This window comes from Triticum dicoccoides, chromosome 4B (genome assembly GCF_002162155.2).
Source record: "Triticum dicoccoides isolate Atlit2015 ecotype Zavitan chromosome 4B, WEW_v2.0, whole genome shotgun sequence".
Lineage (NCBI taxonomy): Eukaryota > Viridiplantae > Streptophyta > Magnoliopsida > Poales > Poaceae > Triticum > Triticum dicoccoides.
The window spans coordinates 296,633,817-296,658,372 of record NC_041387.1 but is presented as its reverse complement, the minus strand read 5'-3'; the positions used below and the strand labels follow the sequence as shown (position 1 = coordinate 296,658,372).

Here is a 24,556-nt window from a genome sequence, read left to right as displayed (position 1 = left end):
AAAGACTTAGTAGTTGGAAAGGTAAACTGTTGTCTCTGGGTGGAAGATTGGTCCTCATAAATTCAGTACTAAGTAATATGGTACTATATATGATTTCCTTCTTCCAGTTGCAGAAAGGAGTTTTACATAGATTGGATTATTTCCGATCAAGATTCTTTTGGCAAGGAGATAAAGAGATAAAGAAATATCGACTGGCTAAATGGAGTGTGGTTTGTCGTCCCAAAGACCAAGGCAGGTTGGGCATTCATGGCCTTGAGGTTAAGAATAGGGCCCTACTCGGGAAATGGTTGTTTAAATTACTGACGGAAGATGGTGTATGGCAAACCCTCCTAAGGAGGAAATATGTGGGTTCCAAGGTGGTATCCCAAGTATACTGGAAGCCTGGGGATACCCACTTTTGGGTGGGTCTAATGGCTACGAAGAAATATTTCTTCTGCTATGGATCCTTCTCAATCAAGGACGGCTCGGAAATTAGATTCTGGGAGGACAAGTGGCTAGGAAATGCCACACTCCGGGAACAATATCCAACCCTGTACAATATTGTGCGTCACAAGGGTGATACTATCGCCAGGGTAATGAATCATTTCCACGGAATGTGACGTTCAGAAGAGATTTAATTGAACCCAGACTCCAATCGTGGAACACCCTGCTCCAGCGGTTGTCCACGGTGCAATTGTCACATGGGTCTGATGTATTTCGTTGGAACCTACATGGGAATGGTCAATTCTCAGTGGAGTCCATGTACAGAGCTCTGCTCCAATCTGATGTGCCAGTGATAATAAGAAGATCTGGAAGATGAAGATACCTCTTAAAAATAAAATCTTTGCATGGTATCTTCGTCGCGGAGTCATTCTTACTAAAGATAACCTTATTAAGAGGAATTGGCATGGAAGTCCGCAATATGTTTTTTGTCACCATGATGAGACAATAAAATATTTATTCTTCCAGTGCAAATTGGCTCATTCTATATGGTCAGTCATCCAAATAGCTTCTGGCTTGTATCCTCCTTGTAGTGCTGCTAATATATTTAGCAACTGGTTACATGGGATAGATCACATGTTTAGAACTCTTCTTAGGATGGGAGCGCTTGCCGTTATTTGGCCGCTTTGGCTATGTAGAAATGATAAGGTTTTTAATGGTAAAAGTACTTCTCTGATGCAGGTTATCTACTCTTCGTTTATTGTCCTCTCTACAACGCGTGGAGAATCGAGACCTATTTACGGAGGTGTGTACACGATTGCAGGCTACGGCGAGGGATACTTTTACCCAACATGGGTGGCAGCATGATCTTAGGATTGGCCCCCCTCCGCTTTAGGCGTTATACGGATCTTTTTGTATTTCGCCTTTTTATTTTTTGTTTGTGCGAGAGGACCTTATTTGGCTATGTGCATCTTAGTTATGTAGAGGCCGGGTGTAATGCTTAAATCTTTAAGTAATAAAGCGCCCCTTTTCGAAAACAATGTGGCAAGCCTATTCTTTTGAGAAGCTGTCGGACTTCATGGAGTTGCAAGATTCATCGTCTCAGACCATGACAGCAAGTTTCTTGCTGCATTTTGGCTCACTTTGTGGAAGCAATTCAACACTGAATTAAAAAATTCTAGCACTGCCCATTCACAAGCAGATGGACAAACGGAAATGATGAACAAGTTTTTGGGTAATCTGATCCTCTGCATTTGTGGAGACATGAAGGGACAATGGAATTTGGCTTTTGCCGAGTTCTCCCACAACAACTCTAACATAGGTCCACAGGAAGGAGTCTTTTTTCTATTGTTTACACTAAAGTTCCAACAAATACGATGGACGTGGTGAAGCTACCATCAAGGGAAAACTCAAAATCAGCATTGTCCTTTATTGATAATTACACTGAGTTATTTTTAAGAAATTTGTGGTGTTTTGGATGCACAAAATCAGAAATATAAACAACTTGCTGACTGCAAAAGGAGGCCGAAAACATTCCAAGTTGATGATAAGGTGATGGTCTACCTCCGGAAAGAGAGGCTGCCTTTAGGTGTTAAAGGGAAGCTTAGGCAGTGAGGGTATGGGCCCTTCTCTATTATGAGGAAGATAAATAATAATGCTTGTGTGACAGATCTTCCAAGCGACATGGGTATATCCAACACTTTCATTGTTGCGGATTTAGTCTCTATCACCCGGAAGAAGGGCTCTGAAGATAACAAACAATTCAGTGGAGAATGACGAGGAACAATAGATTAGGAAACGAAAAATGAAGTCATATGTCAAATCTGTTTGGCTACTTGAATATACTTCTACTCTAGTGTCTCGTCTAGTATTTCTTTTCTTTTCTTAACCCTAGCTACTGTTTTCTAGAGTCTTCTAGCTACGAGTAGCTATGAGTACAATGATGAATCTTAAGTAATGTTTTCTAGGGTGTTCTAGCTATAAGTAGAAGTGAGATGTGAAGGCTTCCCAAAGCCTTATAAATAGAGGTCCTCACCTCTAGTTTGTAAGCATACTATGTACCCCCGCTACCTATATAGTAGAACTTGGTGTTCTTATCTAAGATCTTAGAGTAGATCTTGTGCTCTAGGAATTTTGGATTGAACTCCTGCTGCCACATTAGCCTGTTTCTGCCTCTAGAATGATATCTAGCGCAGCACATAGAAGTAGTTCTATCAACACTTGCGTTGTATATTTTGTAAGTTGTTCCTTCACGACCTTGTGCTGCTTTAGTACACCACTTTGGCAGCAGCGCAGTTCAACAACGAGATCTGGTGTGGGAGATCCAGTTGCTGGACTAGTTCCGATGTGAAATTCTCTCTCCTGAAGGCCAGATCCAGATGAGGAGGAGCAAGGTGGGAAATGATGACGGGGAACTACAAGATCTCCTGGCCATGCGATCCGAGGTCTTTGAGAACCAGAAGGAAACACAGTCTGTCAGATCGGACATAACAACACTGCATGCAGAGGTACGAGCTATAGGTGCTAAGCAAATCATACTCATGATGAAGTTGCTAGAATTTGGTTTCAGAATACAATACAAGAAAGGCGCCCTTAACAGAGTAGCTGGTGCTATCAAGGAAATGTTGTTCATTAATGGCAATTTCTCAAATCATTCCTGTGACGTCACAGGAAGTGGCAGCAAGCTATACTTCAGAGACAACCTTCAGACCAATATTGGAGAAACTGTTACTGAGGGATTCCAACCTTTCCTCCGAAATTCGCCAGCAATGCGAGTGCAACGACCATTGGACGCCCAAAGAGGGTTGGCCGCTAGACGGCGCGTCACCACCCAGGGAGGCTCCATCATTCACGTCGGTACGCTTCGGTCTCCGTGCGGATGAGGACATGGTCGATGAAGATGATCTGGAACCTTTGCCCCCTACCTAGCGCGCCAAGTGTCAAGGATGGACATCAGGGATCGTGGGAATCACCTTTTTTCATTCGGCCAGAGGCTAGAAAACACTCCAGAAATCTTTGAGGCAGGATACGGCTTTTTTACCCAAGTTCAGGCCACCGAGATGGTGTAACACACTCCAGAAATCTTGGTCGATGAAGATGATCTGGAACCTTTGCCCCCTACCTGGCGCGCCAAGTGTCAAGGATGGACATCAGGGGTCGTGGGAATCATCAAAACACTCCAGAAATCTTTGAGGCAGGATACGGCTTTTTTACCCAAGTTCAGGCCACCGAGATGGTGTAACACACTCCAGAAATCTTTGAGTATAGGACTCTCTTTGAGAGCTAGTTTTCTTTACCCAACTACTTTTCTTCTAGATGGTATTCTTCCAGGTTGCGAACTTTTTGCACGGCCTTGGTCCTCCTCTTATAGGGCCTGGGGGGCACCACAGTAGCCTGTTACAAACCAAGCCACAATCGATCTTGGGCGACCTAGCCTGTGCAGCCCACGCGGGTCCGTAGGATAGAGCAGTGGGAGTAGGTCATGTTGACGAGTCAAACCTCTCCAACCGTACACAGCTCGCCAGGTCCAACTTGCCAGCGGGAGACAGCCGAAGAGACACGCTACATCCAGCATGTTGATAGTACAAAAAACGACCTGCGCTCCCGATAAGCGGCAAGCCATATCACCTCGGTTCGGAGCGAACCGGCTTACTGTTCAGAATCAATATAACTTATGAACCGTAGGTTACATAGACATGCAGGCATAGCTATTAATGTGCTTGCCGGCCTTGGGTCTCACGGAAAGCCCGGAGAGAAGTGACCAAGCATGTGCTTGATCTTTTGCCAACTTGTGGGCCCCTTAAACGATCTGTAGGCGAGGATCGGTTGCTCGGGGGAGGGTAGTTGATCGGGAGGATCCCGACCAACTCTATAGATTCCCTGTGATTGCCAGTGTCTTCATGCTTGGGAGGACCCGAGTATGGTTTTCTCTCTTTCTATAAGTATTAGAACATAAAGCTAGGCCCATCTCCAGTAGGCACGGGGGACCATGTTTCCCATGTTGCTGACAAATTCGCAATCCAATGAAATAGTTTGTCTAAGCTCAACAACAAAGAAGCTAATATGACATAATGACACTACAAACTAGGTTGATGAACACAAATTGGAAGAGAATCTAGCAGTCCCAATTCCCATCTTGGGAAACAAATCTATATGTCAAATAAAATAAATAGAGGGTAAAGTAGTCTCAAGAGTGCCAATGAGTATTGCAGATTATAAAATATTTTGACTTACAAACACCAAGCTAGTTCATCCACTATGTCACTACATTAGAACCCACCATGACATGGATTCATGGGCAAGATGAATTAAAATTCCACATTAGAAATTAAAGTAAAGAGGATGTCCCATAAGTGGGGTGTCCTGAAAAGTATGGTTTCTTCGGAAACAAGACATACCGCAATTACTTCTTCTGGCTGCGGCCTCTGATCTTTTTGTCGGTCACAGAAATTCTTGTACTCTTCAACATCTCTAATTGCATAAGAACTCAACTGTCCAATGGGGATAATTCAAAATGTTATCTCAACAAAGCATGGTTGAATTAAAGGTACTTCAATTGCCATTGTACTGCTTTAATTGAAACCAAACATTCAAATTTGTTGGGCAAATGTCATCCAAGATTCAAATTACAGTTATTAAATGGCCAAAAGCAAGTATTGTTGGCTCGTATCAAATCAGGGTACCACTATGTTTTAAATTATTTTACCACCATCAATAAAAAAGAAAAACGGGTTGGCAAATTTGGTAGGGCGAAGTTGTGCGCAGCCGGTAATTACCAGAACGATTGATTACATTACGATCACCAATGAGCAGGGCTGGGAGTTTTGCGGCAGCCAGTAACTAGATTACGAGCAGCAGCAAGGCAAGGAGTTGGGCAGAAGGCAGACTAATTATATTACAAGCAGAAGCGGGGCAAGGAGTTGGGCAGCAGGTAGCAACTAGATTACCGAAATGATTAATTATATTACGAGCAGCAACGGGCGAGGAGTTGTACGGGTGCGTAACTAGATTACCAGGACACTTGGTTATCTTAAGGTGGGGCAGCATTAGTCGAGCGGCTCGCACAGCGGGCAGAGCCCATGATTAGACAGCATTGATAGACACGATTTTACTATGTGTATGTTACATCCTACAACCGGGTGTAGTTACACCCACGTCTCATATATTACCATGTAAGTAGTATATATACTATTTTATCATTTTTACTATGTTCGTATACTATATCTAAGAATAAGATGCTCCAAAGTGAGCTACATGGAAAATTGCAAGCGAGCCCATTGTTTTTACTATATTTGTGAAATGCATAAACATTTGCATTTTTGTACGTAAAAATTGTATACTGCATAAACTAAGGGCTTCGAAGATATTTTTTCGTGAAACTTGTATTTAGGCATCCTATATACATAAGAGAGTGATCCCCACTAATTTATTTACCTCAACATGCAAGCATGCCACCTCACCCTACAATTATGAATGGAATGAGGCCCACCTCAACATGCAATCATGCATAGAGAAAGACCCACCACAACATTCAACCATGCATGAAAAAATATTTTCCATTCAATTATTCTACTTATGTTCAATGTATATTTTGCAACTCTACATAATCAAATATATTAAGTCATATGTTAGCAACCCAAATTTTCATAAACCGATTCCTGAGCAACAACCCAAATTTTCCTCATTTTTTTCCTACAACCGGTGGTAGTGCACTCCGTGAGTTTTGTATGTTGTATGTAGAAGGTATTTTCAAAATATACAAAAAAATCTATGAACTCACATGCAAATTTTTCATATAGCTCGATTAGGAAAATCTTAGATATAATATATGAAGATACTTAAAATGATAAAGTAGTATATATACTACCACATGATAATACGAGACGTGGATGTAACTACCACCGGTTGTAGGATGTATTTTTCCTGTGTGTGTGTGTGTATAGACTCTAATAACCAACGATCGTTCCGATATGTTCCTCCCCAACCCATGTGCACCTTCCCTTTTTCTTGTTACTAATATATGCATGCGTGCAAAAAGGACAACTGATGATGTCATCCTATATTCTCTCCAATTCTAAAAATTCAGAATGTTTTATAGTTCAAACGGTCGGTCCGATTCAAAATCTGCTTTCACTATTAAATCTATCATGGCGAGATTTTTGAGGGTGTGTTTAGTTTGTGCCCCGGAAGGGGAGCCTTGGCGCAGTGGTAAAGCTGCTGCCTTGTGACCATGAGGTCATGGTCACGGGTTCAAGTCCTGGAAACAGCCTCTTACAGAAATGTAGGGAAAGGCTGCGTACAATAGACCCAAAGTGGTCGGACCCTTCCCCAGACCCTGCGCAAGCGGGAGCTACATGCACTGGGGCTGCCCTTTTGTTTAGTTTGTGCCCCAACTAGCCCAGCCAAAAAAATTGGCATGACCAAAATTTTGGTAAGTTATCATTGTTTGGATTGTAGCCAATGTACTTGCCCAAATTTTGGTAAATCACTAAGACTTCATTTGGTTTGCCACTAGCAGAGTTGCCAAATGTTTTATACGAGTAACTTGGATTGATTAGTGCTTGATCTGATTGTAATTTGGATGTACCTTGAGCCAACAAAAAAAAGACATTAAAAATAAGTTTTTTGTAATATAAAAAATAATTAAATATAATATGCCAAAAGATAAACATGCAAGAGAAGAGTATTAGTAGTGGTTTTGGGAACATTTGTTCAATAGTAAAAGTTTTTTCTTCCATGGAAGTCCAGTAGTAAAACGTATGTTAGGCTGGAGCTTACACTGGACTGATCCATCCAAACTACCCGTCAATGAAAAAATCCATCCAAACAGCTGTTCGGTTGCCCTAAGAAGAACTGTTCGGTCATCACGCAGCTACCCACGTGATTAATCCGCTGTATTATTTGGCGAGACCTCCGTAAAAGCACCACCGGAAGAGACCACCGTGTAAAAGCAAAAACAAAATGAGACCCACGTAAAGAGTGGGCAAGAGCAGGCTGCCAATTATTTGGCGAGCGTTTTCCACGCCCTCACTGCGCCCACGAATTGGCGAGAGTAACACGCAGGCATCGCTGGCCGGCTGGGCGAGCCAATTTTTTTGTGCCAGTCCAAACGGTGGCCAAATCCCATGGGCGAGCCGTAAACTGCCTGTGGTACATCAAGTTACCACACCTTCTATACAGAAGTTACCCGAGGGATGTTTCAACAAAAGAATTCCTGGGTTAAAATTACCACGGTGTTTCTACATAAGTTATCAGCTCTCTGGTGCATATATTACCATGCTATTTACACAAAAGTTTATGGGGGTATGTTTTCAACAACTTTTTCCCCGTGTCAAAATAACCATGGTGTTTGTACATAAGTTATCAGCTCTGCGGTGCATAAAAACCCATCATATTTACTCAGAAGTTACCAGGGTATGTTTCCACAACTTTTTTCCTTGGGTCAAAATTACCACGGTGTTTTGTACGTAGTTATCAGATCTGCAGTGTGTAAACAAACCTGCTATTTACACACAAGCTACCTGATGCGGAGCATCCTACGGTCATCCCCATGGAGCTTCCTCCGTCTCCCCAAGTGCTAAGTGGACCGATGACACGAGCACGTGCAAGAGCTATCAAGACTGAGGTGACATCTCTCCTTAACGAGCTTCCATACGAACCGTGTGAGACATGGCTACTACCCCAATCGGAAATGCTATGTGTGCTTAGGTACAAGGAAGCCTCTGAGCGGGCAAAGTAGGTTGACCCGTCCGGAGGGGGAGGGAACAAACGCAGGGACTCCATCTCGCATTCGATCTCCCTCCTTTCCCTGAAAGAGTCGAGGTCTCTCTAACGGCCCATAACATTAGCTGATAGCCGCTCACCGTGGAGTACTTGCCGATCCATCGGCGAGGACTGTATCTCCGCCTCGGAGAGGCTCGGAATGAAGACCAAGTGCCCAAGTACACGGACGATGAAGCACAATGAAGGAGACCGCTGAAATCCTATAGCGGCCGGACATCTGGCCCTGGCCCGGATATCCGACGCCCCCAGTCCAGCAACAACAGCATTAGTGCAACGCTGAAGAATCTCCAGGAGCCGGACATCCGGCCTGACCAGCCCGGACATCCGGCCCGAGGCCACCGAAAGCAACAGAAGTTTGGCCAACTCTTGGCCGGACATCCGGTCCCAGCCCCGAACATCCGACCCCAGCCCGGACGTTCGGCACCTGCGAGTGCCTAACCGGGCCAGAGGCCCATGTATCCCCTCTTTCCCCCTCTCATCTCGTGGAACACTATATATAGACCCTCTCCTCCTCCTAGCTAGGGTTAGCAAAGGTTTAGCTCATTTGAGATTGAGTTTTGCTCATCCACTTACCTCTCCCATGGAGATCAAGGCCTCCATGCGAGAAGATCCCCCAAGTGGATTCAGGACCCCTTCTTAGGGAAGATCATGTTGGATTCAAGACCTCTCTCCTTCAAGGATTGGGATGAACTAGTACCCCTTTTACCCTCTTGTGTTGGATTTCGACCCTTGTATCCCTATATGTTTATGTGGATTTAGCATATGTGTGATTGGATCTTTGTCTATATGGTGTTCTTCTTGTGTTCCTCTCTTGATTTGCTCCCTTTTCCCCTCCAAATGTGAAAAGATCATGAACTAGGGTTCCACCCTACATCATTACCGGGGTAAGTTTCACCAACCTTTTTCATGGGTCGAAGTTACCACTGTATTTGTACGTAAGTTATCAGGTCTACGGTTCATATATTACCAAGTTACTGTGGGTATGTTTTAAATAACATTTTTTCCATTGTTCAAAAGTTACTGCAGTGTTTTATATACGTAAGTTATCAGGTCACCATGCTATTTACACAGAAGTTACCACGGTGTTCTAGCTGGTTGTAGGATCTAATCTTTGATGAAGCAGCACAAAGGTTGTGGAGGAGCAACTCCACCTTGCCGCTACAATGTGTACAGCACAAGTGTTGAAGGAACAGTTTCAATGTGCTGCGCTAGATATCGCTCTAGAGGCGAATGTAGGCTGATAGGGCAGCAAGAGTTCAATCCAGAACTCCTAGGGCACAAGATCTACTCCAAGATCTTAGATAAGAACAACAAGTTCTATTATAGGTAGGGGTACATAGTCTAGATACAAAGTAGAGGTGAGGACCTCTATTTATAGGGCTTTGGGAAGCCTTCACATACTTCTACTTATAGCTGGAATACTCTAGAAACATTATTTAAGGTTCACCATTCTACTCATAGCTACTCACAACTAGAAGACTCTAGAAAACAGTAGGTAGGATAAAGAAAAGAAAAGAAATACTAGACCACAACAGAAGTATCTAGAAGTAGACAAACAGATTTGACATATGATTATATTTTCATGTTCCTCATCTACTATTCCTCATCATTCTCCCCTGGTTGTTTGGAACTCGCTCTCGAGTTATCTTCATAGAGCGCTTCTTCTGGATGGTAGAGAGTAAGTCCGCAACATTGAAAGTGTTGGAGATACCCATATCGCTTGGAAGATCTATCACATAAGCATTATCATTTTATCTTCCTCACGATAGAGAAGGGCCCATACCTTCGTTGCCTCAGTTTCCCTTTAACACCTAAAGGCAGTCTCTCTTTTCGAAGGTAGACCATCACCTTATCACCGGCTTGGAATGATTTAGCCTCCTTTTGCAATCAGCAAGTTGTTTATATTTCTGATTTTGTGCTTCCAAAGCACCGCGAATCTCTTCAAATAACTCGGTGTAATTATCAGCAAAGGACAATGCTGATTTTGAGTTTCCCCTTGATGGTAGTTTCACCAGGTCCACCACATGTGATGGAACTTTAGTGTAGACAATGGAAAAAGGGCTCCTTCATGTGGATCTATGCTTGGAGTTATTGTAGGAGAATTCTGCAAAAGATAAAGCCAAATTCCATTGTCCCTTTCTTTCTCCACAAATGCAACGGATCAGATTACCCAAAAACTTGTTCACCACTTCCGTTTGTCCATCTGTTTGTGGATGAGCAGTGCTAGAAAATTTCAATTCAGTGTTGAATTGCTTCCACAAAGTGAGCCAAAATGCAGCAAGAAACTTGCTATCACGGTCTGAGACGATGGACCTTGGTACTCCATGAAGTCTGACCACTTCTCGAAAGAATAGGTTTGCCACATGATGAGCATCCGTCATTTTGCGGCATGGGATGAAATGAGCCATCTTAGAGAATCTATCCACGACCACAAATACAGCATCACTTCCTCGTCTTGTTCTTGGCAAGCCCAAGATGAAGTCCATAGAAATGTCCTCCCATGGAGCGACAGGAACAGGCAAAGGCATGTATAACCCTGTGTTCTGGACTTGGCCTTTGCAGGTCTGACATACGGGGCACCGTTGAACGAACTTTCCAGCATCTCTCTTTAGTTGTGGCCAAAAGTAGCGAGCTTCCAGGTTAGCGATAGTCTTGTCCCGTCCAACATGGCCACTAAGATCACTTGAATGGAGCTCTCTAACCAGCTTGTCACGTAGAGAACTTCTTGGAATGCACAAACGATCATTTTTGAAGAGATATCCATCTTGCATCAAATAGTCATCACCTAATGGTTGGCCCCTTGCGTGCTTTACCCAAACATGGCCAAAGTCTTCGTCACCCTCATACAACTCCTTTATTTGATCCATGCCCGGAAGTTCAGCTTCAAAAGAAGTCAAGAGGCATGCACGACGACTCAAAGCATCGGCCACTCTGTTAGTTATTCCAGATTTATGCATGATGAGATAGTTAAATCTCTCCAGATATGTTGCCCATCTTGCTAGCATGCGGTCAACATGCCTTTGATTTCTAAAATGCTTCAAGGATTGATGGTCGCTATAAACAATGAACTCTTTAGGCAGCAAATAGACTTCCCAAGTTTTCAACGCTCTAAAAACGGCGTATAATTCTTGCTGATAGGTACTCCATTTCTGTCTAGCTTCACTTAACTTCTCACTAAAGAAAGCAATGGGCTTCCTTTCTTGAGATAGGACAGCTCCAATGCCTACTCCACTTGCATCACACTCCAACTCAAAAGTCTTGTTGAAGTCAGGTAGTACCAAGACAGGAGCTTGTGATAGCTTTTGTTTAATCTCATTGAAGCTAGCTTCAGCTGCTTCTGCCCATTGGAACTTTCCTTTCTTCAAACACTCGGTAATTGGTGCCATGATAGTGCTGAAATTCTTAACAAATCGCCTATAGAAAGTTGCAAGGCCATGAAAGCTTCTTACCTCAGAAATGGTCTTAGGAGTTGGCCATTCTCGGATTGCTTCAACCTTAGAATCATCAACACGAATGCCGTCACATGTTATGACGAATCCTAGGAAAAGAAGTTGTGTTTGCAGGAAAACACATTTCTTCAAGTTGACGTAGAGCTCATTTTTCCTTAGTACTTCTAGCACCTTCCGAATGTGATCAAAGTGTTCATCCTCATCCTTGCTATAGATCAAGATGTCATCGAAATAGACCACAACAAAGTGGGATAAGAAGGGTCTAAGGACTTGATTCATTAAGTGCATAAACGTACTTGGTGCATTTGAGAGTCCAAATGGCATGACTAGCCATTCAAACAACCCTTCCTTTGTCTTGAAGGCGGTCTTCCATTCATCCCCGGGTCTTATACGGATTTGATGATATCCACTTCTTAAATCTAGCTTTGTGAACACTCTTGCTCCACTAAGCTGATCCAACATATCATCCAGACGGGGAATAGGGAATCTATACCTTACGGTGATCTTGTTAACGGCTCTACTATCCGTACACATGCGCCAAGATCCATCTTTCTTTGGCGCGAGTAGGGCTGGTACAGCACATGGGCTAATACTTTCTCGAATGTGCCCCTTTTGCAACAATTCCTCCACTTTCTCCTTCAATATATCATGCTCCTTTGGGCTCATTCGATAGTGTGGAAGATTAGGAAGACTTGCTCCCGGAATTAAGTCAATTCTATGTTGAATTCCTCTCATCGGTGGCAAGCCATGTGGCTCCCCAAGTATGTTCTGAAATTCTGCCAATAAATCACGTACCTTTGCTGGAATTTCAACAGTCAGGTGCTCTTCTCCCTTTACAACAAGTGCAGCACACAAATCTGCATCCTTCAAGTCTTCCATAAACTCATGAGAGGTATGGGAGATAGTTAACATAGTTTTCCCCTCCTCCTTAGAGGTATTACCTTCGGTTTTGTTTGGTAAGATAATGATCCTTCTCTTGTTCCAAATGAAAGAGTAAGAATTTTCCTTGCCCTTGTGTGTAGTATCCACATCAAATTGCCAAGGCCTCCCAAGAAGAACATGGCTGGCATCCATGTCAACCACATCACACAACACATTTGAGCGATAATGCTTACCCAAAGAAAGTGGCAGGTTGCATTGTTTGGTGATCCTCATATTCACTCCTTTCTTGATCCATCCAATAGTGTAGGGATTTGGATGATCATGGGTTTCAAGCTTTAAATGGTCCACCAACTTCTGGGAGATAAGATTCTCGCAGCTGCAACTGTCAATCACTAGTTTGCATACCTTGCCATTCACCGTGCATTTGCTCTCAAATATTTTCTTCCGTTGTGTGTCATCGAGTTGTGGTGTGGAACATAGGACACGCTGGATCACACATACCACCTCTTCACCTTCTTCTTGACAAACCTCTTGTCCGTCTACATCTTCAGATTCGTATTCTTCCTCATCGCTTTCACCATCATGGATAGTCGTGTTAACAAACTTCCTTAGTGGGCAACCGCTGCATATGTGTCCCTCTTTACCACATTTATAGCACTTTGGGCCTTCATTTGCCTTACCCTTGCCTCTAGTTTGCTTCGGGATGGGCTGTTTCGTCTTTGGTGGAGTGGTCTTTTCTTCCACTCTATTAGGTTGGCTCCTAGATGAGCCTTCGGTATGAGGATATGGGGGATATGGAGCCTTAGTTGTCTTTCTCATCCTCACAAACCTCTCAGCCTTTAAGGCTAGAGCTTGTGCTTGATCAACGGACCAGATTTGTTGCATCATCAATCGATCTTGAATAGCATCATTGAGACCATTGATGTACCTTGCAACTTGTTGCTCTTCAGTTTCAGCAAGGTTGCACCTCACTTGTAGCCTTAGAAACTCCTCCGTGTTAATCTGAAACACTCCTATTTCCTTGAGCACAATTTTGAAATTGGATAAATAGGATCTGGTCATAATCAGCAGGCAAAAATCTCCCTTTCAAGAGGCCTTTCATTTGTCGCCAAGTTCTAACACGAGGTTCTCCTCTCAGCCTGCGCTCCTCTTGAACGCGATGCCACCATGCACCGGCTCCTCCTTTCAGCTTGTATGCGACCAAAAGAACTCTACGATCTTCCGGAACCTCCATGACCTCAAAGAAAGTCTCCACTTCATATAACCAATCCAGGCACCCTTCAATGTCAACATTTCCATTAAAACTTGGGATCTCAGCTTTCACCTTGTATGTATCTCTTGCATATGTAGGGTTGGGTGCTCTCCGATATGCGTAGAGATTTGGTTCTTCAAGGGCATCATCATATTCTTCACCTTCAGAAGCCTCAACATAAATTGGCCTTCTTGAAGCACGTTGAACAACATGTTGTCGTGACGGTCTTGCTCCAAGATTACCTCTCCTTCTTCCTTGATGAACATCTTCCTCTTCTTTAGATGAATCTCCTTCATTGGTAGCAGGGGGGACACCCTTTCTTATCATCTCAACCAGCTGGTCAAATCTCCTATTTAGATCTTCACGCAGCTCTTTGATTTGTTGTTCAGCAGCATCCACCCTCTTCTCCAATTGCTCCATTGCTTGCTGCAACTTGCTCTAGAAGAGGCAGCAAGAACGATTATGGGTCAACGAGGCTCTGATACCACCTGAAGCAGCACAAAGGTTGTGGAGGAGCAACTCCACCTTGCTGCTACAATGTGTACAGCACAAGTGTTGAAGGAACAGCTTCAACGTGCTGTGCTAGATATCGCTCTAGAGGCGAATGTAGGCTGATAGGGCAGCAAGAGTTCAATCCAGAACTCCTAGGGCACAAGATCTACTCCAAGATCTTAGATAAGAACAAGTTCTATTATAGGTAGCGGTACATAGTCTGGATACAAAGTAGAGCTGAGGACCTCTATTTATAGGGCTTTGGGAAGCCTTCACATACTTCTACTTATAGCTGGAATACTCTAAAAACATTATTTAAGGTTCACCATTCTACTCATAGCTACTCACAACTAGAAGACTCTAGAAAACAGTAGGTAGGATAAAAAAAAGAAAAGAAATACTAGACCACAACAGAAGTATCTAGAAGTAGGCAAACAAATTTGACATATGATTATATTTTCATGTTCCTCATCATTTGATGTTTAAGTCAACTCACACCTCTAGTATTTTGGTAATATACCTCTAGTATTTTTGTAGGTTAAAAAAATATACAAAAGAAATGACAGCAAAAGAACAGTGCGGTCAGATCTGCAATACGTAGCTTACCTCAACATGAAGGTATAAAAATTATCTAACATGTATATAATCACAACAACTCCGCCTATGTTGTCTCAACATAGCCGGTCCCAAGCCCGGGTAAAGGAGGGTTGTGACAGGCTTGGCGAGCCAACGCAAAAACTCAGCCACTCTTATGGAGATGAACCCAAAAGATTTTCGTTAGGGCGTAACCCTCTCAGCGACGCGCCACATCGAAACCCGGGTGTGGTGGAAAATGGGCAAGGGCCGGGCCGTCACCCCTCAAGTGGCGCGCCGTATCTTGATCCGGATACGGTGGCAAGTGAGCGAGGATCGGGTCGTCGCATCCTTAGTGGCGCGCTACATCGACGCCCGGATGTAGTGGAAAATGAGCAAGGGTCTTCGCATTTGACTCGACGAGTGCGAAGGGTAAGGAAGCTAGCCGAGCCTAGGAGGATTCGCTTAGGTAGCTGGAACGTAGGGTCTCTGACAGGGAAGCTTCGGGAGCTAGTTGATGCAGCGGTGAGGAGAGGTGTTGATATCCTTTGCGTCCAAGAAACCAAATGGAGAGGACAGAAGGCGAAGGAGGTGGAGGATACCGGCTTCAAGCTGTGGTACACGGGGACGGCTGCAAACAAAAATGGCGTAGGCATCTTGATCAACAAGAGCCTCAAGTATGGAGTGGTAGACGTCAAGAGATGTGGGGACCGGATTATCCTGGTCAAGCTGGTAGTTGAGGACTTGGTTCTCAATGTTATCAGCGTGTATGCCCCGCAAGTAGGCCACAATGAGAACACCAAGAGGGAGTTCTGGGAAGGCTTGGAAGACATGGTTAGGAGTGTACCGATTGGTGAGAAGCTCTTCATAGGAGGAGACCTCAATGGCCACGTGGGTACATCTAACACAGGTTTTGAAGGGGCGCATGGGGGCTTTGGCTATGGCATCAGGAATCAAGAAGGAGAAGATGTCTTAAGCTTTGCTCTAGCCTACAACATGATTGTAGCTAACACCCTCTTTAGAAAGAGAGAATCACATCTGGTGACTTTTAGTAGTGGCCAACACTCTAGCCAGATTGATTTCATCCTCTCGAGAAGAGAAGATAGGCGTGCGTGCCTAGACTGTAAGGTGATACCTGGAGAGAGTGTTGTACCCCAGCATAAGCTAGTGGTTGCTGACTTCCGCTTTCGGATTCGTGTCCAACAGGATAAGCGTGCCAAAGTCGCTAGAACGAAGTGGTGGAAGCTCAAGGGGGAGGTAGCTCAGGTGTTCAAGGAGAGGGTAATTAAGGAGGGCCCTTGGGAGGAAGGAGGGGATGCGGACAATGTGTGGATGAAGATGGCGACTTGCATCCGTAAGGTGGCCTCGGAGGAGTTTGGAGTGTCCAGGGGAAGGAGAAGCGAAGATAAGGATACCTGGTGGTGGAATGATGATGTCCAGAAGGCGATTAAAGAGAAGAAAGATTGCTTCAGACGCCTATACCTGGATAGGAGTGCAGACAACATAGTGAAGTACAAGATGGCGAAGAAGGCCGCAAAGCGAGCTGTTGGTGAAGCAAGGGGTCGGGCATATGAGGACCTCTACCAACGGTTAGGCACGAAGGAAGGTGAAAGGGACATCTATAAGATGGCTAAGATCCGGGAGAGGAAGACGAGGGATATTGGCCAAGTCAAATGCATCAAGGACGGAGCAGGCCAACTCTTGATGAAGGACGAGGAGATTAAGCATAGATGGCGGGAGTACTTCGACAAGCTGTTCAATGGGGAGAATGAGAGTTCTACCATTGAACTGGACGACTCCTTTGATGAGACCAGCATGCGTTTTGTGCGGCGCATCCAGGAGTCTGAGGTGAAGGAGGCTTTAAAAAGGATGAAAGGAGGCAAGGCGATGGGCCCTGATTGTATCCCCATTGAGGTGTGGAAAGGTCTCGGGGACATAGCGATCGTATGGCTAACCAAGCTTTTCAACCTCATTTTTCGGGCAAACAAGATGCCAGAAGAATGGAGACGGAGTATGTTAGTACTAATCTTCAAGAACAAGGGGGGATGTTCAGAGTTGTACTAATTACCGTGGAATTAAGCTGATGAGCCATACAATGAAGCTATGGGAGAGAGTCATTGAGCACCGCTTAAGAAGAATGACAAGCGTGACCAAAAATCAGTTTGGTTTCATGCCTGGGAGGTCGACCATGGAAGCCATTTTCTTGGTACGACAACTTATGGAGAGACATAGGGAGCAAAAGAAGGACTTGCATATGGTGTTCATTGACTTGGAGAAGGCCTATGATAAGATACCGCGGAATGTCATGTGGTGGGCCTTGGAGAAACACAAAGTTCCAGCAAAGTACATTACCCTCATCAAGGACATGTACGATAATGTTGTGACAAGTGTTCGAACAAGTGATGTCGACACCGATGACTTCCCGATTAAGATAGGACTGCATCAGGGGTCAGCTTTGAGCCCTTATCTTTTTGCATTGGTGATGGATGAGGTCACAAGGGATATACAAGGAGATATCCCATGGTGTATGCTCTTTGCGGATGATGTGGTGCTAGTTGACGATAGTCGGACGGGGGTAAATGGGAAGTTAGAGTTATGAGACAAACCTTGGAATTGAAAGGGTTTAGGCTTAGTAGAACTAAAACCGAGTACATGATGTGCGGTTTCAATACTACTAGGTGTGAGGAGGAGGAGGTTAGCCTTGATGGCCAGGTGGTACCTCGGAAGGACACATTTCGGTATTTGGGGTCAATGTTGCAGGAGGATGGGGGTATTGATGAAGATGTAAACCATCGAATCAAAGCCGGATGGATGAAGTGGCGCCAAGCTTCTGGCATTCTCTGTGACAAGAGAGTGCCACAAAAGCTAAAAGGCAAGTTCTACAGGACGGCGGTTCGACCCGCAATGTTGTATGGCGCAGAGTGTTGGCCGACTAAAAGGCGACATGTTCAACAGTTAGGTGTGGCGGAGATGCGTATGTTGAGATGGATGTGTGGCCACACGAGGAAGGATCGAGTCCGGAATGATGATATACGAGATAGAGTTGGGGTAGCACCAATTGAGGAGAAGCTTGTCCAACATCGTCTGAGATGGTTTGGGCATATTCAGCGCAGGCCTCCAGAAGCTCCAGTGCATAGCGGACGGCTAAAGCGTGCGGAGAATGTCAAGAGAGGGCGGGGTCGACCGAATTTGACATGGGAGGAGTCCGTTAAGAGAGACCTGAAGGATTGGAGTATCGACAAAGGGCTAGCTATGGACAGGGGTGCGTGGAAGCTTGCTATCCATGTGCCAGAGCCATGAGTTGGTTGCGAGATCTTATGGGTTTCACCTCTAGCCTACCCCAACTTGTTTAGGACTAAAGGCTTTGTTGTTGTTGTTGTTGTTGTATGTATATAATCACAACAAAGAGCCTTCCTAGGTGATTGCTGGGTGGACTTCTACTAGTACTTGAGCCACCAGGTCTCGGGTTCGACTCTCTACTTCGCACCTTTTTTGCCGAGATTAAAAAAGAAGGCAACCCAAGCGAAAGAGGCAGACCAAGCGGGGATCATGAGAGGTGCTACGATCGCCCGAAAAACAGGAGCTGCTGGATCAGGACGTGCTCCAAATCCGCGTCTTGAGAGTGTCATCGTAGCATGAAGAGTCTTCAAAACCTGTCGAGTCGCCAAAGAGGATAAAGAAGAGATGGCACATCAGAGGAAGACACCACATCAACAGAAGATACAAGAGAAGTATCAAGAGAAGATGGGTTGTCCAAAGAAGATGGCACATCAAAAGAATGAAGCATTGATTAAAGAATCATGGCCCATGAAAACCGACGGCGAAAGAAGCTCGACGGCAAGAGAACGGGCTTAGATCAACAATGCAAAGAGAGGCCACAGAAATCCTATACAGAGGACAATGACCAGAAAAAGACTGACAGACATAGGTATGGTGGACTCACATGACATGAGAAAACACAAAATATCAACGGATTTGGTGGACGCAGCGGAAATCATAGAAAACTAGGAAGCTAAAAAAAACACATGAAGTAGATACGGTGGCAGCAAAAGAAAAAATCATGGTGCCGAGGGCCAAGACCAAGCAGAGCTCCCGTATTGCGCTCCTGACTGTGAAGAGGGCCAAGCAGAGCTCCCGTGTTGTGCTCCTGACTGTGAAGAGGGTGGTCTCTCTGAGCTAGAAGAGTCAACAACAAGACCAGCAAAACCTGGTGAAGAAGAACCCGAAGCTGCAAGTAGACGCTTAAGTCGCACAATATCCTGCTCAGTCAGGGACACTACTGAAGGGGTCGGAATAGAAGCACAAGTCTCCGAAGAAGATATGCGCCCCTGGCGCATGTGCCGCTTCTTCAGAAAGCATTCAGACTCAGGATGACCATCCTTGTTGCAGTAGCCACAGTGAGAACGAGAGCGGCCCTCACCACTAGGAGAAGTGGGCAGGAGTGGCAGAGCACTGAACGTGAAAGAGGCGGTGTAGCAGAAGCTCGAGCAGCAAGCACAGAGGGAACCTCAAATAAACCGGCACCACGTAGGCGAGTCTCTTCAGCCCGAATCTCAGAATGCGCCTCCATAAGAGCAATACGGCCACGGGCAAACAACTGAGCGCGCCGTCGCTCAAATTCTGGACGAAGTCGAGACAAGAACTCATAGACGCGATGAAACTCCAAGTCGGCCCGCACAGCTTGGCAACACTGACAAGTACGACAACCAGCAGTGCGAAGGGAGTCAAGTTGGCGCCAAATGGCAGAACTCTGTGCGTAGAAATCATCAACAGTGGAGTCACCCTGCTGAAGAGCATGCTCCTGGCGAACCACAGATAGATACAAGGCATCACCGGATGGTTGATAGCGCTGGCAAAAACATGTCCACATTGCAAAGGCGGTAGCGAGGCCCATAAAGTCAGAGGCAAACTGAGGCAAAACAATGGAAGTGAGAACAGCTGCGGCGCGAGCATCATCATCAGACCACTGAGTGTAAGTAGTGAGAGCATCACGATAAAAGTGAAGAGACTCATGGGTCAAAACCTGTTGCTCATAAGCACGAGTTGCAGACTCGTCAGCAAGCTTAGCTGCATCCTTAGTAGGTTGAGCAGCATCCACAGCAAGAGGCGTTGGCGTCGGTGGAGTAGGAACCACAGGAGGAACTGGACGTGGCGGACAGGAGACCTCGCCAGATAAAACACCCCAGAGACGAATGCCACGCATATGAATGCGAAAGAAGGCAATGAACTCGGCGTAGTTAGTTCCATCAAAAATCAACAGGCAGCGAGGGATGACGACATACCCCGACGACGAAGACATAGTATCTTTTTTTTTACAGCTAACCCAGATCAACCACGTAGCAGTACATGAAACAAGCAACGGAGCAGATCAGACTAGGAGAGCACCACGTAGCAGATCAGATCAGCAGGCAGCAGTAGCGGACAGCAGAGAGCACCACGTAGCAGCTAGCAACACAACGTAGCAGCAGCTAGGGAACACCAGCAGGTAGCAGCCAGCAGCAGCGGTCCTTGGTGACAGTAGATTGAGGGGAGCAGCGGCGGGAGTCCTCGCGGGCGTGGGTGGACACAGGCAGAGGTTGTTGGATGGAGGCGGGTTGACCTGGAGTCCCGGCCCGATATGGATCGAGGGACTTGCGGCAGGAGTCCCCTGCTTCGAGCGAGAAGGACGAGCTTCGAGCGGCCTACTTCGAGAGAAGGACGAGCTTCGAGCGGCTCGGTTTGGAGATCGATCAGGTGGAGATCGATCGGGATGGATCAATCGCACGAGTTGCAGCGTGCAAAAAATTGACCTAGCTCTAATACCATGTTAGGAATAAGCAACTTATCTTTATTAAAGGCCCAAGGGGCATATATATATTACACATGGCTTGAGGTGTAAGGAAACTAAACATAGACTAATAAGGACTCCTAGACCAATACTAATACTCCTTAACAGTTTGATTCGAATCCAGCGGTATTCAAAGCATTTGCATTGTAGCTAAAATTCAATGGTTCGCTGGTTAACTTCTTTGTGTGCTTGCGTGCGTGCGTGCTTGCTTGTGTGTGTGTAATGCTAAAGTAAATGTGCATGTAGAATAACTTATTCTACGTAGACCCCTAGTAAAAAGTGCGTAAACTATAGTAACATAGTATGCAAAATATAGTAACTTTTGGAAGAATGTAGTAAATTGCGGACTTGGATAGTGAAAAATTATTTTGGAATTACTACATTTTGTACACTGCATTACTAGATTTTGTATGAAGTGCTACTAGGGGTGTAGAATAAGCATTTTGCGCTCACGCTTAAGATAATACTACCGTAGTATGATTATTACGTCTTTGCCACCAGGCCTCTCGCTTTTGTCTAATCTGGCCTTGAGATCCATGTAGCATCTTTTAGGTTTGTCATCAATTAGTCTTTCATTTATCCAATTGCATTGGGACTAGTTCATTACCACCTGACACCTTTGTACTGCACACTACACTTATAGTTGACTGGTCATGAGTGGTAACAAAATTAGATGTTGATAGTATGTATACACGCATCCATTTTGGGGAATCTTTTTTGAGTTCATGGGGCATTTTTTAGGGAAACTTCATCTTACTCACCAACCAGCATCTTTAGTATTATAGAAAGTTAGGAAGCTATAGCATTTTCATACATATGGGATTGAATTAGAAGGTTTACTATTCATGATCTGACATTTTTTTTTCTCGAAAACGCAAAGGACCTTTGTATTTCATTTCATGGAAAAGGTAGAACAAGCCTCCTAGGAGGTGAGGGGTTGTTCTGCCCGCAACCTGGGACGTCCATTGATAGCTTGTATGATCTGACATTTTGATACCCCTGATCTGACACATGCTCTGCTGGCAATCGTATTAGTGCGATCAATAGCATGCATCATTAACATTTAACTGAATCCCGATATACGGAAGACTATAGGATAGTGTGCACACAGATCACAAAGCATGCATAGCAACCGGGATGGCACGGGGTGGTATAGCCACCAGGGGGTAGCATTAGCATAGCAACCGAGAGGCAAAAAATCCGCCTTAATACATCCTACTATCAGGTGTAGTTACACCCATGTCTCATATACTACCATGTGATAGTATACATACTACTTTATCATTTTTATTATGTTCATATACTATATCTAAGATACTCCAAAGTGAGTTATATGAAGAAAAAAATGCAAGTGGGCCATAGGTTTTATTATATTTGTAAAATACATACATATTTGTGCGTAAAGAGGAGTATGCTCGCAATATGGTACATACTGCCAAAAAAGTAGTATATATACTACCTAAACATTCTTATATACTATACATAGTACGCTTATATATACTCCGGTATGATAGATACTACCTAGAACATACGGAACAAAAGTGGGAGTAACTACACCCGGTCATAGGAAACATTTGTCCTAAATATTATATATATAGACACACACAATAAAAGGTCTCAGACGTGTTTATTAACGGTAAATAAGTATGCAGCTTACCTCAACGTCGCATTTCATCTCCTTTGGACATGGCTTTACCATGTAGAATCTCTGCAAGCACCAGCAACTTACAATTGTTACTTACATATATGCAAGAACAACAGACTAAAGAACTGTAGTCAAACTTCATTGTTAAATCATCCAAATAACACGCTACAAATGGGTATATGAAGTTCTACTGTCTGACACTAACACCCTTGTTCTGTTTTCAAAATGTATTATTCAGTTTGCGTTGCATCATATTATGTCAAATGAATTAAACATATCAGTTATAAAAGTATTCAGGTGGCAGAGTATGCAAAATTTTCTGCACTACCTACAAACTGACAAGCAACGTCTACAACGCGAAACAAAATAGACAGGTATACCAAGAGCAAAGTACGCAGAAAAACCTTATGTTGCCATAAAGATGTGTATTAGCAGAAACATGAAATGGACAAATATTTTATGGGTGTGCTTTGGATGCTCATCGAACATGAAAAATATTTCCCTTGATCAGATATCACAGAGAAGAGGATAATAGTGAACTGACATGATATGGTACATAGAATATGTTTATACACGTATGGTTGCAGATGATAGCCTAAGCTTATTTAACATATATTTGATATGAGGAATTTAAGTTGGTACAGGAACACTTCAAGAATTGATGGCCAGGTACAATATATGTTTGCACATGAAGTACAATCTTTGATTTAAAAGAGTGAGACTGTTTAGGTTTTCTTTAGATGGGACCTTTTTAGACCGTGACCAAAGAAGATCTTTAGATGGTCAGTTTAGAAGTTACCGTACTTGTCGGAAAGGTTTTTCTGGAGCTCTCCAAAATGCCTGCAAAAGGAAGTATGACACTGAAGTTCCTGGAAGAGACCCGCAAAAAAAATCCTGGAAGAGGCTACAAATTTGAAGGATTTACAAGAGCAATTGGCATACTTGCTCAAAGTAGAGCACTCCAGAACCATCCACCATCTCAGTTGCAGGGCAAGTGAGCATTCTAGAAGAATGGAAGGCCAAGTTATACACAAGATGTTTAGGTGACAGAAGGTAGATTAGCATAGTAAGTATTTAAACTTATGCAAAGGAAGTAAGTGCAGAATAGTTGCATTAATTCAACCACGTGACATTTAATGGGATACTAATTTATTTTTATTTTCAAAATGTATTTTGGTATCACGTTTAGAAAACTATATTTCCATCCAAGGCATCTGGTAGAACTTTGAGTAAACAAGGTACCATAAGAAAAGAAGTACCCTGATATCCTCTTATGGTTTAACAGTGGTTATTTGGACCACACATAGATTGAGAATCACTTTTGAGAAAACTGTTTTTCAAGACTTCTAGGAGACCAGCTTTTAACTTGCTACTCTATTAAGATGAGTCAATAAATATGTTGTTTGCATCGAGTACAACAGAACTATTTTCTCTAGGGTTTTGCTAACGTTGTGGTTCGTTAAGATCAGAACAGAACACATTTTATCATTAGTATTGCAGCCTAGGGGTGTTATTCGACTCTTGCTCTCGGCCAAGAAAGACACAATGCTATGACAATGCTCTATAGCTGCCACTTCAAGTTATGTTAGAAATTTATCGTCGTAATGTAATATTACACAACATTTATGTGGAGTTGTGGACAGCAGCCAGAACCCGGCAACATTGCTGGATTCCCCGATCAGTTTGGCACTACCCAAGGGGAAAAAACTAAGGCAACCACCACCATAAGGTGATGAATCAAAAAATCTACAACAATGCTCAACACACATGTATTCATATAATCAACGTGAATTATACCAATACAATAGGAATGAATAACTGGTTATGCATATCCCCATTATTAGGAAAGCACAAGTTAAATTCATAACAAAGTAGCAACAAGTAACAACCCAGGAACACCTCAAGCCGCTTCCACAACTACCCAAAAGAAAGCCGCATCTTTAGATTGGCAAATAGCATCGTCCGAAGACAAGAACCCAAACCAAACCAACATCCCAACAACTAATGTGCAAACGGAATGCTTATGGGAAGCATAATTTTCACCTAAGGTTGAAATAGTTTCCAGGATCCTGCCTCGCCTGCTCCCTCGAGAACTGCACATGGAACCAATCATGTAAACCAAGAAACGTATCAAAGGCACATTATTGTTATTTTCCTTAGCTCAAAATTGCAAAATTTTAGACGAATTCTCAGGGGCAGCCACTCTAAACGGAGGCTACAATTCTAGCGCGCGC

General features: G+C 44.0%; 1 protein-coding gene across 1 annotated transcript in view; it reads right to left on the bottom strand.

Moving 5' to 3' along the window:
* The window catches only part of LOC119296003 (chromophore lyase CRL, chloroplastic-like), a 32,203-nt gene that overhangs the window by 6,932 nt on the left and 715 nt on the right, over positions 1-24,556 (bottom strand). Inside the window, exons 2-6 of the mRNA XM_037574424.1 lie at positions 24,366-24,419; positions 23,265-23,325; positions 23,127-23,162; positions 22,335-22,385; positions 4,818-4,910 (exon numbers count right to left, since the gene is read on the bottom strand). Of these exons, the coding sequence (XP_037430321.1) occupies positions 4,818-4,910; positions 22,335-22,385; positions 23,127-23,162; positions 23,265-23,325; positions 24,366-24,419 (295 nt within the window). The remainder of the gene's footprint in view (positions 1-4,817; positions 4,911-22,334; positions 22,386-23,126; positions 23,163-23,264; positions 23,326-24,365; positions 24,420-24,556) is intronic.